We start from the raw sequence: 16,741 nt of genomic DNA on the forward strand, positions 1-16,741 counted from the left end.
ATACTAAGTGTCCTCTATACCACCTATTTCTTTTCAGAAGCAAGAGGCCTTGTAAAACATCTTTGGCTTCTAGATTCTCTCATAAAATAAAACCTAACTGCTGTCTCTGCATTCTCTTTTAAATTATTGTGAGAGCACAGAATAAATAGGTACTCCATTCGCTTTTTCCATACAGTAACAGAACAATAGAAAATCAAGTATTTCAGGGACAAAAAAGCACTTTCAATATAATACCAAGTAGTTATTCATTATGCTATGAAAGCAAAAAGATTAAACATAATGAGAGCTTCAATCATCTTACCTAGCCAGACCTCCTACCTTTTTTGAGGGCTATCAAAGCAAGACATTGTGAAACAGTGCTGCTTTTTATCCTCGGTCAAGATATTTAAAAAGTGCCTAAAATCAGGCTTCTATACCCATATTTATATTTAAGCAAACTATCTTTTCAAAGGTACTGAGCAGCAAGCAGGCTTACATGCAGTTGGTGTCAGTAGCCATTCTGTTTCTTTGGAAAATGACACTGCTTTCATATTTTTCCTGGTTTTGAATCTGCAGTTTAAGTGTAGGTACCATTTAGTTTTTTCTTCTATGCCTTCCTTTTACAGGTTCCAGCACTGTAAGCCATGCCTTTCTCATAAACCTTTTTTTGCATTGGCAGAATAATCACTTCTGTCAGACTGTACAACATATATGAAAAATAAGCTTAATCCCCGCACACAGCATAAACCACAGAGATCTGCCTCTTGTTTAGATTCTATTTGTTCTAAATACATATATATCAGAATTGTTGTTTCAGCACAAATCCTGGATGTCTGTTGCTTTCTTACTTTGATCTTACACACTGTAGTGTAAACTATCCTACACAGATGAATTCTAGCCTTAAAAAGCAGCTTGTTGCCTCATAATATCGGTAGTGTATTATGTTTTTTCTAACTGCTTTGTTCTTCATATTTATTTATCTATTGCACTTTCTTTCCCATTGCATTTTTGGCAGTTTCATAGATACATAGATAAATACACAGTATTTCCATGTCATTAGAGGGTGCAAAATTGTCCTTCCTGTCTTCAGTTTGAGGGTGTGAGTCGTTGTTACCAGTTTTGTTTTATAAAAACTGTTTAAGAGGTAACACTTAGAGAAGAGGCATATAGGGCCTTCAGAAACCTAAATGAAAGAAATTATTTTGGATATTGTTACTCTCTGTATGTGGTTTGTAGCACATTGCAAAGGGGTGACAGACCATATTTTTCAGTGCACCTAAGTGTGTTAGCTTGTGGGAAGAAACAAACTTCCATGTTGTGATATACCAAACTTCCATACAGTTCTTCAGGGAAAATATCTATAAGTGGAAACAGATTAATAATTTTAACTAAATTCTTTCTTTGAACATATCTAATATAATATTTTCTAACAGGTAAAAGTGAGCAGTTATTAATTTTCTTAGCTTTTTAGAATCAGATTCTCTCTTTTTGTGATTCAAAGAGGTTGCAACAAAGAGTGCTGGAGTGCAGGGAAAATATCTGTGTATGTTTCCTCTCTTCTAGTGCTTAGTTGCTGCAAAACTATGTATGTGTGTAAACATACCATGTAAAAAGAGCAGTCCAAAAAAAAGTGAAAAACAAAGCATAAAATTGAGGGCATTTGTTATCTGGAGTTAGATAGAATATGCTGGATTTTAGAAGTAGCAAAATAAAAGTAGTGACAGGAAATTGGATGTCCTCACTGATCACTGGGTTAACCTGTTTGGACAACATGGTGGAATAATATTGATACACTATTCTTGTAGTTAAAAAGGTGCTGCCAAAGAACCTAAAAGATTTTCTATTATTTGAGCTCATCAAATCAATTTTGAATATAATTCTAAAATGTACTAACATATATTGTTTGTTATATTACTTAAACAGGTTTGATGGAGGAGCTTCTGGTCAAAGTTCCTTGAATCAAATTTCTTAATTCAGTTTTACCAAGGAATGTGTATGTTGCTTATAACACTTTTAGTTGGATTGAGCTATTGCATGGTTTTTCACAATGTCACAGATGGTATCAGAAATGCTTTTCATCCCTGAAAATACTGGTAGGGATTTTTTTAAAAAACCTGTCTTACATAGCCTGACAAAGAGGTGACAAAGGCATTCATTCAGGTTTTTAGTTGCATAGTATAAATTTGTGTGGTGTAGAACCAAATGTCTTTCTGGTCTGTCACTTGCAGTAGTTTTTTTGGAAGTATGTTTTAGGCATTTGTGGAGTACTACATTTACAGCACATGAAAAAAACCCTCTTCTTTAGAGTTCTAAAATAACTCAGTAATTCAAAGTAAAAAAGTTAAAATTAATTTTCCTATAAGAACTTTTATGTGTAAAAACACACTGTGAAACTTCTGCCACCGTAGCACTGTATTTGACTTGACAAAGCATTAAATGGAACCGCAATGTAGGAATTGCATTTGCTAAGCTAACAGATATCAGTTGAAGTGATGTGACCTTTGTATGCTAACACAGTCAATAGCTTCTTCCCACTTCTATGCTTTTCTTAGTGAGATAGCTTTGATTTTCAACAATAAGAACAAGGAAGAGAATTTTGAAAAGAGGTTTCACTGCATATTACTTAACTAGCTGTACATGGTGTAGTGGGTCAATCTCAGCTGGCAGGTAAGTCCCCACCCTGCATTGGGTTGAAGGAGAGAGTCAGAAGGACAAATTAAAAAATGCATGACATTATATAAAGACAGTTTAATAAGTGAAACAAATACTTAACCACCAGCAAAGCAAAATAAGGATTCTATTCAGTGCTTCCCATCAGCAGGCAGATGTTCAGTCACTTTCTGGAAAGCAGGGCTTCATGAGACATGGCATTTGCTAGGCAAAGCAAACACCATCACTTCAGACATTCTCCCTTCCTCCTTAACCCAGCTTTTACTGCTGAGCACAATGTTAAGAAGGCCTTTGGTCATTTTGGGTCATCTATCTCGGCTGATGCCCCTCCCAGCTTCTTGTTGTAGGAGCAGAGTGGGGAAAAAGAGGTCTTGGCACTGTCATACATGGTAGCAAATTCCAAGTTTAATGGAAATGCTTGGGGTTTTTTTTTTTTTCTTTTTTTTAATATTGCATATGTTTTCATTACTGTGTATTGTTTTGTGGTTGAAATTGAAAATACTTCTGACATGTTAACATTTAAACATTTTTAGAACTTATGGTCCTTTGAGGAAATTAGACCAATTTCCCCCTCTCTCATTTGTAGCATTGAACCATTTATTTTAAATACTGAGGAGAAGCTCTTGGTTTGTCCTACTGTTCTTTTACAAAAATGCCAACCAAGCCTACACTAGTTGGCAGTATTTGGCTTATCTTGTCAGTATGCAGAGAGACTTGGCTGGGCAAATGTAGATGCAGCTAGAGTACCAGCTGCATTTAATATTCACTATATATCTGACTGTGAAAAATTATTAATACTTGCAGTATTAACAGTCATTATTTCAGTCTGTTCTCTCAATGTCTGCTTTCACCCCCACCCTTTTTCTTAAACGTATTTCATAAAGGAATTAGTTAAGTTAGTGATTTAGAAACCATAAAGAGAATGTAAATACTTGTGCTTGACATCCCTATCTACCTCAGATTACATCTATATGTCCTTGATCCTGTCACTTAACTTTTGTTAAAATAGTGCTTATTTACTGTGTTTGTGAAATTTATTCCCAGTAAAGAACTATTGATGGAATTATATTATTCACCCAGTATTTCGCTTTGGGGTCCAGTGATAAGGAGATATACATACTTAAGGGAAATTTAAATGCATTTCAGATATTTTAAATTATTCTTCAGCTTCTGTTCCCGAATCCTCAGAAGATAGTGCAAATGCACCTTTTTAAATATTTAAACTTTAGTTTAAAAATTATACTTTCAGGTTTTTGACATGCCGTATCTGTGTTCTCAGGGTTTTTTTCATTATGAGATTTCACAGTTCATCTATATTAAAGTATTATGACATAATAAAGGAAAGGGCAAACCAAATCAAGTAGAGTTTAAGAAAGTGGGAGGAAGTAGGCCTGGAAGCAGTCTTGGAGATGACATTCGTTACAGACTTTGTCTGGCTAGTTCTTAAAAATCTTGAGTGATGGAGATTATGCTTTCACCCCACACCGTGTTTATTTGTAGTTGTGTTCATTTCTTTTCTTTTGAGTGACAAGTAACTGTTCACTGTAGGGACAGTATTTGTGTAGTTTTCAACAAATTGCTTTATAATGTTTCTATTATTATCTATGTCACCATCTCCATTGTTCATATGTACGTCTGTTTGATATATTAATGCTCAAACTAGTTTTGGTGCTTTTCAGCTCTTAAGGAATCCTAGTAAATTATTTTAAACCAACCTTGAACATATTTTCTTCTCAAAGGAGTATCAGACAAATCATTGACTGTAGTGTCTACCCATTAAGTCTGGCTTGTCTCTTACCCAGAATTGTCCAGTTTCAAGTACTCATTTTCTTTCACAAGATGCCATATGTCAACTGGTGCTCTAGTGTAACAGTAAATCTCTGGTAGAACCCTCAGTCAGACTAATATCATTCCTACTATGGTGCCTGTGTTCTTCCAAGCTGTGCTTTCAAAACATCTGGTGGTACATGTGATCAGAGGAATAACTTATCTCAGAGTAACTTTATAAAGTATTTCTACTATGGCTCAGAAAGGTATGTAGATAGATGTGACCTTGCAAAGACTAACTCAAGCATTAGAAACACTGCTTTACCTGACCAGTATTGATTAAATTCTCATGTGGGTGAAAAATGCATTCATCTATCTCAGTGAGGTGTCTGGATAGCTAAATTCCCGTGTATTGTCTTGATGCCTCTTGAAGAAAATACACTTCAGCTTTCTTTACTTGTTTATGACCATTTTCACAGGATCACTGAATAAGCTGAGCTGGAAGGGACCCATAAGGATACATATATATAGATATAGTCTCTCTGTCTCCCCCTCTCTGTCTCTCTCTCTCTCTCTCTCTCTCTCTCTCTCTCTCTCTCTTTATCTCTCTCCGTTTTTTTGGGGTTTTTTTTGTGCGTGCATGTGTGTGTGTGTGTCTGCCTGTTCAAGGTAGAAAATTGTATGGCTAATATCCAGAAGGATGGCTTTTTTCCTAAATTTGCAGCTGCTCATCTTACTGAATTTTTTGGTAGCTGAAGAAAGTTTCCTTTTGCAAAGTGACTGCCAAAATTTCTTCTGTGGAGGAAACTAACACTTTGCATCCTTTTCCCTTTTGGCACAGACATACATAGTCACAAAAAGAGCTTTATTTCATGATGAAATCTTCAGAAAAAGGTAATGCTAATAGAGCAGGTAGAAAAAGATCCTTGCAATTGTCAAATTAAACACAAGGTTCAGTGGAATAAGTACAGTACTTGCAATCTTATGGTTAAACAAAATCTAATTTAAAAAGAAATCATATTGCAATTGTAAGTTTTGCCAGTTTTGCCACCATTTTGCGTATACTTGTAGATGATTTCATAGAACCTGTTTTTCTCCAGTGCCAAATCCTAACTTATATGGCATCAGTGACACTAATTGGTGATCTGGCTGCAATAGTTAGCTTTTGGGCAGAAGAAAGGCCAGTGAAGGAGTGACATGGCAGCAGAGTGAGCTTTTATCTAAAGAAGTTTTCTATGTTATTTCTATTATGTAGAAATATTATCTACTATAGTAAAAATAATATTATACTACATAGTAGAAATAATATTCTACTATGTAATATATTATCAGTCTGAACTTTTTATATATTACAGATCAGTAGATACACCTATACTTTTTTCCATTTAGGCTTTCAGAAGTGAAGTTGCTGGTCTATTAAATGCAATTCTTGGAACTGTAGTGGACTACTGGATCATCTCGGGTTTGCTTATGGACAGAAATATGTTTCATCAAGTGCCTGATTTGGCGCATTACCTTGCCATTTCATGTGATGGTGAGTGTTTGCAAGGCCTCTCAAAATTGTTCTAATCAGATACTAAGTCCTAATTTAAATCCTTGGTTTATAGTTTCAAATTGTTTTTTAACCCTGTTTTGCAGCTGTGCAAAACATGTGTGTACAAAATATGGTGTGTACATATGCGAGAAACCATTTTATTTTGTATCTGTCTGTCGGTGTCAAGCAAAGATCAAATAGAACAGGTTTTCTTATTAAAATCCCTCTAAATAAATGTCTAAATGTTGATGTGAAAGCAAGACCACACCGTCTGAGGAAGAAAAAGAGTCTTTGGAGCTCTCTTGTCAGTTTAGGAGAAGTTTAAGCATATCATAATAAAACTTAAATTCAGACAAGCAATCTTAGCTCAGCAAATTTTATCACTCCAGAAAATGAATATCTTGCTAAAGACACTTCAGTCATAAGTCTAAAACCTACAGTGAACTGTTTGACTCCTACAACTTCAAATGAAACTTTTCAATGTCTCCTTCCAATTCTTTGGACTTAATGGAGGGAATGGGAGAAAATTCCATTGAGTCTCATGAATTACTGTAGTTCCTCCTCATTAAATAGACTAGGTAAGCAGAAACATCATGACTCAAATAACCATTATCATTTAACATGGAATGTCAGTTAAGTATCTGTACTTTTAGCCGCAAGGAATTGAGGAACTTGCAAGACAAAATTATCTCAAGAAAGTATTGAATTATTTTAATTTAATTTTCAAAATTAATTCTCACCAAAGCTTCCCCTGACTCCTTTTCCAATCATCATTTTATGTGGTAACAGGTATATGTAAGCTTCTTTTAAATTGTATCTGCCTTCTACCTGGACACTCGGGAAGAACCATAATGAAAAGAAATTACACTAAAATCTTAATCTCTGGACAATTTGTTTCACTCCAGTTTTACAGAAAGCAAATTATGAGAACTTTTATAGGCTGACTTAGTTCTTAGAAGGCCAATTCAGTTCAAACTTTATGGTGTTTAAATTAGTGGAGCTTTTAATATGTACCACTTCAATGGATTTTGTAGCCCTCATATAATAGTACAATCTTGGATAAGTATTTCTGTAAGACTTTATTAATTTCCTGTATACAAAAGGCAAAACAAGAATAGGATTCAGTCTGTTTATAGAGATTATTTGACCTGTGCCACTTGGTACAATCCATAGCACTCGAAGCAAAATTATTGCGAGTTTTTCTAAATTCAGTTATACTTACAGTAGCAAACATCTGTATTCTCAAACTTGGATTTCTCTTTTGATTGAGTCTACAGATCAGCTAATTTATGAGCACTTCTTAGCAGAACCGAAGATTCCCCTAATACAGTAAAGATTTCCTTCCTCACTGCAGGTCTTACTTTCCAACCATTTCAGTTGTTATTTTGACAAAATTATTTTATTAGAATCAAAATACAAATTGTTACCACTGTAAGAAAAAAAATCAGTCTTTGTCTTCTTTTCCAAAACAGAGGTAGGTTAGACATATGCCTGATACATACTGATATATGTTGTATGGATTTGTAAGTTTCTCTGCCACTCTGTGGGGCATTGTTTTAAACAGTATAAGCTATTCGGTACATTTGAATGGGGTTTCAGTTTGCTTCTGGTAACTTTTAATGTAGAACTTGTAGGTCACCTGCATTATTGGCAGATTTCTTGTTCATGTGTTATAACTCTTACCTGAATTTGTGTCTCTTCAAGTTTTAGAAGGTGATCACTTGTAGAACTTCACAAAAAAAAAAATTACTCTCAAAATAAAGGCATAACTTTTATAACATTGTATTAAGAGCATTTTTAAAAGTTTCACACAAAAAGTGATGCTTTGTCTTCTAAAATACATTTAACATTTTCTCAGTATCTTGTCATCTTATCAGATGATGGTTAAAATCTATTTTCATGTGAAGAATTTTAGTAATTCTTGAGGAGAATAAGCTTCTGAATCTGCAATAGGAGCAAAAAGCTTGGAAGATCTATCTTCTAGATAACTAGGTATGTAGATTTCTGTATTTTCGTTTTTAGGTTTACTTATTTTTCTCCAATTGCTTTCATCCAGATTTTTCTGTATGTCAATTAAAAATGTTTCTTTGTGCCATACCATCCGACTGGCTTCAACTGTTTGTTGCAGAAGCAATTTTCAAACAAATGTGTTTACAGAGGAATATTACTGTTTCTACAGAACCTCTTTCTCTTCAGAAAATAGTAAGTAACTCCTTAAAAATTTATCACATTTCAGTATTTTACAAGTAATTTGATTCATAAAATTCTTGAAATATATCTTTTCCTTGTGGTCTAAGGTCATGCTTGCTGCCTGCATTGTCTTTCCATGTGTTCCATACATTTAAATTTCCCTTTGCCTGAGATCTGGGTCCAGAACAATAGTAAGATTTTTCTTGCCAGAGAATTTGTCATACCTGGTATCTGTTTACGTGCAGTTATCATGAAAGTGAAAAAATGCAACAACAGTGAAAGCTTTTAAAAATAATCCCTGATATAATGATTGCAGTGTTACATTTGTACTTAAGGAGAATGCCAAATATAGTGTGATTTTTCTCAGCTACCTTTTCCTTCAGGGTTTTTGAAGAGATAGGTCCAGGCATTTGTTACATTGAAGATTTTCTCAGTTGTATTCCCGTGAAATTCTCCTCTTAGAAATGTTCTCCTACTCACAAACCTTAGCCTGCCTTCAAATCACAATTTGTGATAGTTGGTGAGGAAAAACATGTTAAAAGCTGCAGAAGAAATTCATGACTGCTGGCAGGATTCAGGCAAATCAGGGCAATCACATGGTAATGTCATGCCCTAATTTAGAGTCTCATTTCAGTAATCTTAATACTAATGACTAAACAGAATATGGAATCCATAGCTGTTTGTCTGTGTTCTATTACTCTACAGGTAGAGTCACAAAAAACCAAATACATACATTTGTACATTTCCCATACATAAGTTTTCCTAAATTTTGCAGGCATTTATTGTGAAGAGAGGTCATTGTTTCTTAATGCAGCACATTTAAACAGAAGTTGAATAAAAGGCTGTCAGAATTCTTATCATAAACCAACTGCATACTAATATTTGATGTATATTGTCACATACAGAGCAGAATTGCTACTTTCAGTATCACCATGACTACTGATCACTCTCTACAACTACTTAAATACTGTTATAGTGCTTGAAACAAGTCTATATGATTTTTGTTGTTTTCCTTAGTATGACTAAGTCTTCTTTCTCATTCCATACAGTAAAAAATTAGCAGTTTTTCCAGTTCTTCTCATACAGCATCTTATCTGCTTGGCTTTTCTCTGAGTTCAACAGCTCCCTGGTGGTAAATATGCAGTGAAGGTGCAAGTAAGGTGTTCCTCACCTACTGTATATTGCTTGCAAGATCTACAGTGAACTGCTAAATATTCAAAGCCTTCCTTAATACCTTTCTTCAAATATAATTGTTGAGTGTTTGATGAATCCCTCTCACTGGCCTTTTTTTCTTATGTTTTTGCCAAACTGCAGAAACTTGGATGACTTTTTAAAATGACCAGTGTAAGTGGATTTGAAGCTCTGTGTTACTGGAAAGAAGCTAAGATCTACAACAGCCAAGGCCGTGCTAATAGAGAGCACCTAAGGGATAACTGGCTGACTGCCTTTGCAATGCTCAATGACTTAATCCAGCCCCTCATCTCAGAAGAGATGAAGGAGTGGAGTGAGTCTGTCTTTAACCAAATTGCTCCCTGGGAGCAGGAAGTCTGTAACTACTTTGTTTTAATACATGAAAGTTAGTTTACTGTACTCAAGTCTTATGTCCAGCTAAAGAGATCCAGATTTTCTCAGCTGCCAGAAACCTGAGAGAGGCCTAGAACTTCCCATTTTCTTTCTCAGACACAAGCCACTCACTGAGGCCAGTGTAAAGAGTGAATTACAAAAACGTTGAAAAGGAATGCAAAAGACAAACTGAAACAATCTAGATGTACAGTCATTCAGGGATCAGATTTTAAAAAACGTATATACATCAAGAATATAGATGGATACATGTGGATAAAGATGACTGCTTTGCAGCAAGAGTAACCAAAGGAAATTTCTGCATGTACAAAATGTTACTTTTGCAACAGGTCTGTTCCTATTCACCTGCTTTGCGAGAGATAGGGATGCGTGAGACAGAGGTACACAAAGCAAAGAAAAAGAAAATAGGGCAACAGCCATGCCCTGAGTCTCAAAGGACATTACAGATGCTAAATGGCGATAAGCAGAACCAAGTCAAAGTGCTGCCTGATCTACCGTAAGTAATACCTATAACATCACCAGTTTTATTCTGCTTTGGGGGACAGCTTCTGACCTGACACATTTCTTGAACTTTATGTGACCTGTTTTGTTGTCTACAAATTACTTCAACTGACAGAAAGCTCCATTGTAAGCCCATAACACCTTTGGGCTGGGGTTTCCCCTTTTCTCTTTGATCAGCAATTTCAGTGTATATGCAGACTGATGTAGTTTTGTTTGCCTAATATTAAATTTATAGGGTATATACAGAAGTTCACTGTTCATGGAATTACCTTTAAAGAAAGTTTAAAAGTGGACAATCCTATTTGATTACTATTTTAAATACAGTTATAATTAAATGTGACAGAACTTACGTAATTAAGACATTTCCAATATGATGCTGAAATGGCTAAATCTAAGTATCCTGTATATACACATTTAAAGCCATTAAGTACGTATACATTAAGTATGAAATAGTGATTTTAAATGTGTCCCCTTTGGTTTCTTTTCAGTGACTTAATCTTTAATAAGCTTAGAGCAAAAACAGAAGTCCAGACTGCAGACACCAAAGGGAGTTCTCTTTTGGCTGAAGAGGTACACAAGAGAAATATTAAAGGTATTCTACATATCTAATTTATGTTAAGAAGGTTAAAGTCATTAGAATTTATAGTTTCATGTTTAAAAACTTGTCCTGATGAATGCTGGACTAAAACGATGGCTTATGCCCAAGAATTATTTTCTTATGGTCCACGTTTCTCTTTTGCAATGTCTGTTTGTCTGTTTAAAAGGAGCAATTTGTATATATGGTAAAATAAAGTTGCCTTCTTCATTACCCTCCTCCTTCCATACATTAAATACAGTGTACAGTTTGTGTGAGCTCATTCCAGTCTTGCCTGCCTTACTTTGCTAATCCACCTCAACCTGTGCTTGATAGGATCAACGTCTTCTGATTTGCAAGTATAATTCAGTCTTCATCTCTCTGAGTCCTAGACATTTTGTGAACAAAGACTGAGGAGTATGCTATGTTACATAGCTGTTTTAAGCATATGGACTGTTTTCTTCCAGGCATTCAGCCCAGACTATGAAATGCACTTGGCTTTTGTTTTAACTATACTGGAACTCATGTACCTAAGGAATAAAACAACACTGCAGTAATTAATTCAGTTCCTATTTACTACACAAGTTTAATAATTGTACTTTGCATGAGGCTTGCTTTACTGCAGAATTGCTTGCTGGAACTACTTTTTCATCTTCATCATCAGAAATTTACCTACAACTCTATTAATATGACACCCAGGAGAAAAAAACTGGCAAAAGCAAGCTGGAATTGTTCAAAAAATTAAAAACAGAATTATATCACAAACAAAAGAAGACTTCACCCCCTTTAAAGGTTTAAAAAAACTTCAGCAACAGAGTCAGACCATACATTTTTAAAATTTGTTCCCTTTGTTTTTATTGCTTTTGCAAGTAAAATTGATGTGAATTATTACATCTGATTTCTGCAAAGAAAAGGGAGCTGAAAGACTTGGGGGGGGCAGGGGGGGAAGTGGAACCAAACAAACCAATCCTGCTTTTTGTTCTGTTCTCTCCTGCTGAAATTATAAGTAGTGTCGTCTGTTGAAAGAATGGGCATGGAGCTGACAGATTTATATAGTAAAGGTATTAATATAACAAAATGTTCCATGTAAATCTTACTTTAAAAGCTAAGAGATCTACTCTAAGATATCTTGAATTTCTAAGATGTTTGGTTCATTATCTTTCACCTGGTATCGGGATTTTCCTCTGGCTCTTGTTCAAAGCTAATCAATTATTGAAAAGAAAATAGCATTAAGAATGTGTCTGAAGTTTTTATTGTGCAGAAGCTAGTAGTGTCTTTACATACATAAGCAGCAGCTCTCAGTTGTTTGCTGTTTAATTTTTCACACTTATTTCAGCTGTACATGGTACTGCAGTTTGGGATTCTTTTTCCCCCAGGGTCTACTACTAGTAATAATTCTATTAATATTAGTATTATTATTAATTTCCCTCTTTCTCCCCTCCTTCTCTACTGTAGCCAAGTCAGAGAGTCTATTGAGAAACAGAAAACTATCTGCTAAAAATTTGAAGTTTTGATTTATACTTGATTGTGTAGAGGCACTTGTGCTTAGCCAGAAACATTCATTTGAATTAAGCTATAAACGCTGTGCAAAAAGAACCATACATCTTAATGTAGGTTCATGAATAAATTTAAGGGAGGGCAACTGCACTCTAAAGTTTTATGGCTTCAAAACCCAGTATTTTTTGGTGTTTTGTGATCACTTGGTGCTTTTATAGTGTGATTGAAGCTTTAAACCTTGAACTAGAGGGGAGATAATTCCTGTGTTAAACCATTTGCAGTACAATTTCATTGCTGGATCTCTGGTGGAACAGAAGCTCCGTGGGGTTTTTTTTCTTTTAAGATGTTTAAAAAGGATAAAGGAAAATTGTACTCATTATTGAGTTTTCTGGTACATAACCAGGTCTCCTAGTTCCAGACCCTTTGATTATTTTCTTTAGTTGCTATCTTGTCTAGTCTAGTGTAATCTATTAATTTTTCATGGTAGGAGAGACAGCCCTGCATAAAGCTTGCAGAAATAACAAAGTGGAGAGATTGATTCAGCTTCTCTCTTTGCCGGGAATAGACATTAATGTTAAAGGTAAGTTATTAATTTTCTCTACAGAATTAAGAAATTAAGACACATAAAGAACTATATTAGTATCTGTTTGGTAACAAGTTTATATTTATACAATCTGAAGATCTTTCTTTTGTAAATAACACAAAGGGAGGACTTTACAGCAAACATTAAGGTAAGATGACTTTATAACTGAAGTGTATTTTAACATCACATTTTCTACTGATTCTTAAAAATGCTGGGTTTTTTCAGATGTTTTTCAATAGAATTTCTTGTTTTGAAATAACAAGCTGCCATTCCAGCTGTAATGAGTACTAAAAAAGTAAAGTGTTTTCCTGTCTAATGAATGACATTATTAACATTTCAGTACTACTTCTGCTGTTTTAAAACTTCCCTTGATTTATAATTCAGATTATGCTGGCTGGACGCCTTTGCATGAAGCCTGTAACCATGGTAGCACAGTGTGTGTCCGTGAAATTCTGGAGCGTTGTCCAGAGGTAGACCTGCTCAGTCAAGTGGATGGGGTGACTCCTTTGCATGATGCACTGTCAAATGGACATATAGAAATTGGCAAGCTGCTACTTCAGCATGGGGGTGAGTGCATTTATGCTAAACTAGTTTAGGGGAATTATTCTCTGTTCTGAATCCATATGAAGTTCTCAGTGTTTTTCTTGATCGTTTTCTAAAATACAAAGTTATGAAATATTTTAGAACATTTTTAAGCCTAGCTGGTTTGTTTGCAGTAAAAATAATACTATTTTCACACTTACCTTGATCAGCTGAATATGAAATTAACCAGGATTTCCACGTTTTTCTAATATGTTAGTGTTTTTATCCTGCATTTTACACCATATGCATTGCAACTATATTCTCCACTAATGAAAATAAAGATTACCTAGTCACCAATCATGGCTAAGTATTTTCTATTGTTTTGATTAACCAGATTGGTTAAATCTCTCTATATTCATGTATTTCAACATTTTTTTTTTCAGCATTTGTGAAAATTGATGTGATGGTCTCTGAATACTATTAGTTGAAGAAAGTAATTGATACTGTAATCATGATAACTGCTGTTTAGGGATAATAGTGAGAGGGAAGCCTTAGTATCTAAAAAAAGTACTTTGCCCCTTAGGGAAGCACACAATGTTTTAAACAATACTTTTTGTTTAGATTTGTATCCTGAAGTATGTACTGTACCAATGTATTTAATTTAGCATGTTTAAAAAAAACCCCAAATATCCACAAAGAATCATCTTGGATAGCAACTCTTCCTTATTTAAATTAATTTACTAAAATGAGTGTTTGAAATATTTGTACCATTGCCCTCCTGTCTCACTGTAAACTGTGTTTTATGTGCCAAACCCAGATTTTTTTCAATAAAAATCATTCTGTGCTTAGTCATGAGGCAGAAGAGTGTATTTAGGCAGCCTATTAATTAAGGTAGAGAAACTAAATTTTAATAGATTCTTGCCATATGACCCTCTGTATTTACAGTCTTCTCCTGCCCCCTAAAGGCTGTGTCTGTGTCTGTTGTGCAAGCACTAGATCATAATCAATACATGCCTTCTGCAGTTCTGTCTCTGTTTACTGAGTCTCAGTTCTGTAGCTCCCAGGTGTTTTATATCTCTACTGTGCCATGTCACCTTGGCATCTAACACACCAAGCCAATACCTGGGCTCAGATCAATCAGCTGAAGTGATGCAATAGCAAATATTATAGTAAGCCCAGCTCCCCAACTGGAAAAGGGGAGCTTTCCAGAAAAATGCACACTGTACTAACAGATGTGCATTTTTCCTAGGCTGTTGTGAAGAACAGGTAGTGGATGATCTTGTTATCGTAGGGGAAGAGCTCTACGTGCACTTGCATTCATCAAGGTTTTCTGGCAAGTGTAAGGCTGTGTGTGCCTTTGTCACATTCTGAGTTATGGCCTGTCAAGTAACTGACAGGCCCATGGTAGAAAGCATGTTAACTATTCAGTGTGAATTTATTTAGCTCAATAATTTAGAACACAGAAGTTAATGATCAGTAATAATAATAATAATAATAATAATAATAATAATAATAATAATAATAATAATGCTTTAATGTGAGCAAAATTAAAATATCTATTACTGAAATGAAATGTGGGAGTTCACCTTTTGTCATTAAAATGTATTTCTGAAGAAGCATTCATGTTAATATGGTATCATTACTTTAGCATAGTAATACAAATTTATGTAAGATTCCTGATGTGTTCCTATTTGAAAAACACTTGTAGTATCTTAACAGCCTTCATTTTTTCTTACTGATGCAGCCTTTATTAAACTTCCCAAGAGATGTGTAAGCTCTTTAAATATTAATAGGTCCCTTGTACTAATAAACAGGAAATACCAAAAGGATTTATTTGTTCGGACTAGTTCTGAACAAATAAACATGTCCTATTTACTTACTTTAAATCTATTTATTAGAGTGATTATGTTTTGTGTTTCAGAAATCTGTTAAGATCAAATTTTTAAACTCAGTTGCTGGGGAAGGCTTGGATTCCTACCCCAATAGTTTACTTTGCTGCACAGCATTAAAGCAAGATTGGCCACACCATCCAGAAAAGTAAAATAACGACCATCATAGTAACATGCCTTTAATTTGAAGTCAATGTCAGTAAATAACCTAGTTTACAAAGTACGTAATAGAATTTTACAAAAGTAATAACATTATATTTTTGCATACTCAATGCAAGTTAAGACAATACTGTAAAGAAATTGTTACAAAGGGTCTCTACAGGTTCTATCTTGTGTTGCAAATGCGTAAGTCATCAGTTACATTAACGTAACTTGGTACAAAAAAGGAACTTAAACAAACACCGGGCTTCTGGCAGTAAGCAACCCAAAAATCTTGTTCAGCTGCCAGTTCATCACAAAATGTGCTGTTGTTGTTAATGTTTGTGTTTTTCCTGAAGGGCCAGTCCTTCTAGAGCAAAGGAACTCCCATGAGAAACTGCCACTGGATTTTGTTGAGTCAGTCACAGCAAAGGAAGAACTTCTGAATCTTGTTTATCCAGGAGAGAGCATTGAAAACTTCTATGAATGCAGAGAACAAGATTTTTGTGATCAGAAGAAAGAACTGTGTTTGATTTCATTTACTAAGATGCTGATTAATTTTTGTTCTCTTTATAATTTGTCTACACCCCTGACTGTAACTCTCCGAGCAATAGCTTGTTCAAATATACTTCCAGTAATGGTTTGTGATACTTCTAAGATGAAAAACGCATTTTCTGGAGATTGGTTGGTAGATATGTATTTTAAAGAGCTAGAAACTTTTGGAAAACTACCACAGTTTCTTCAAGAAATATCTGAAGGCATGTTATTCTTCCCTGGTGAACAGGCAAAGGCCTTATTAGCAGTTCTGGAAACTATGGTAGAAGCATGTCAGTGCCTAAATCCTTCTAGCAGTTAAATTCCAAACAACCACATTGGCTGAATCTTGAGTGTTGCTACCTTCTACTTGCCTGACAGATCTGGATGTGTGTGATCTTAGGAATGTGCTATATCATTTATACTCTTTTAAACTGCCTTGCAAGTATTTTTTTATGTCCCTTGTGACATATTTCTCTTTGGTTTTCAGAGGCAGTGACCCTAAACTTAAAACAAGCAGTTGATTGTTTTATTTCCTGGGAAAGGCTTGTGTCTACATATTTTGTTATTCCTTAATAAAGCTAATATTATAAATATGTCTTTAAATAAAAACATACAGAAATGCAAAGTTCTTCTGTCCATTTTTGTCTTACTTAATAAAAAATAAATTATATTATGTAAATTGATTGCATGTTGCAAAATTCAAAAGAGAAGGCACTATATATTTACAGAATGAATATTTAACATTTCCCATGTCTTTGATAGAATGCTCACACATTGTT

General features: G+C 34.7%; 1 protein-coding gene across 5 annotated transcripts in view; it reads left to right on the forward strand.

Annotated features, from left to right (window-relative positions):
• The window catches only part of SLF1 (SMC5/6 complex localization factor 1), a 34,507-nt gene extending 17,917 nt beyond the window's left edge, over positions 1 to 16,590 (forward strand). For all 5 annotated transcript variants that reach the window (XM_077171846.1, XM_054652073.2, XM_077171848.1 and 2 more), the window contains 7 exons: positions 5,806 to 5,950; positions 8,007 to 8,152; positions 10,051 to 10,217; positions 10,711 to 10,814; positions 12,781 to 12,873; positions 13,261 to 13,443; positions 15,785 to 16,590. In XM_077171846.1, coding sequence (XP_077027961.1) covers positions 5,806 to 5,950; positions 8,007 to 8,152; positions 10,051 to 10,217; positions 10,711 to 10,814; positions 12,781 to 12,873; positions 13,261 to 13,443; positions 15,785 to 16,281 — 1,335 coding nt within the window. In that variant the 3' untranslated portion in view covers positions 16,282 to 16,590. The remainder of the gene's footprint in view (positions 1 to 5,805; positions 5,951 to 8,006; positions 8,153 to 10,050; positions 10,218 to 10,710; positions 10,815 to 12,780; positions 12,874 to 13,260; positions 13,444 to 15,784) is intronic.
• Positions 16,591 to 16,741: the final 151 nt, after the last annotated feature.

The sequence above is a fragment of the Agelaius phoeniceus genome, chromosome Z (genome assembly GCF_051311805.1).
Source record: "Agelaius phoeniceus isolate bAgePho1 chromosome Z, bAgePho1.hap1, whole genome shotgun sequence".
NCBI lineage: Eukaryota > Metazoa > Chordata > Aves > Passeriformes > Icteridae > Agelaius > Agelaius phoeniceus.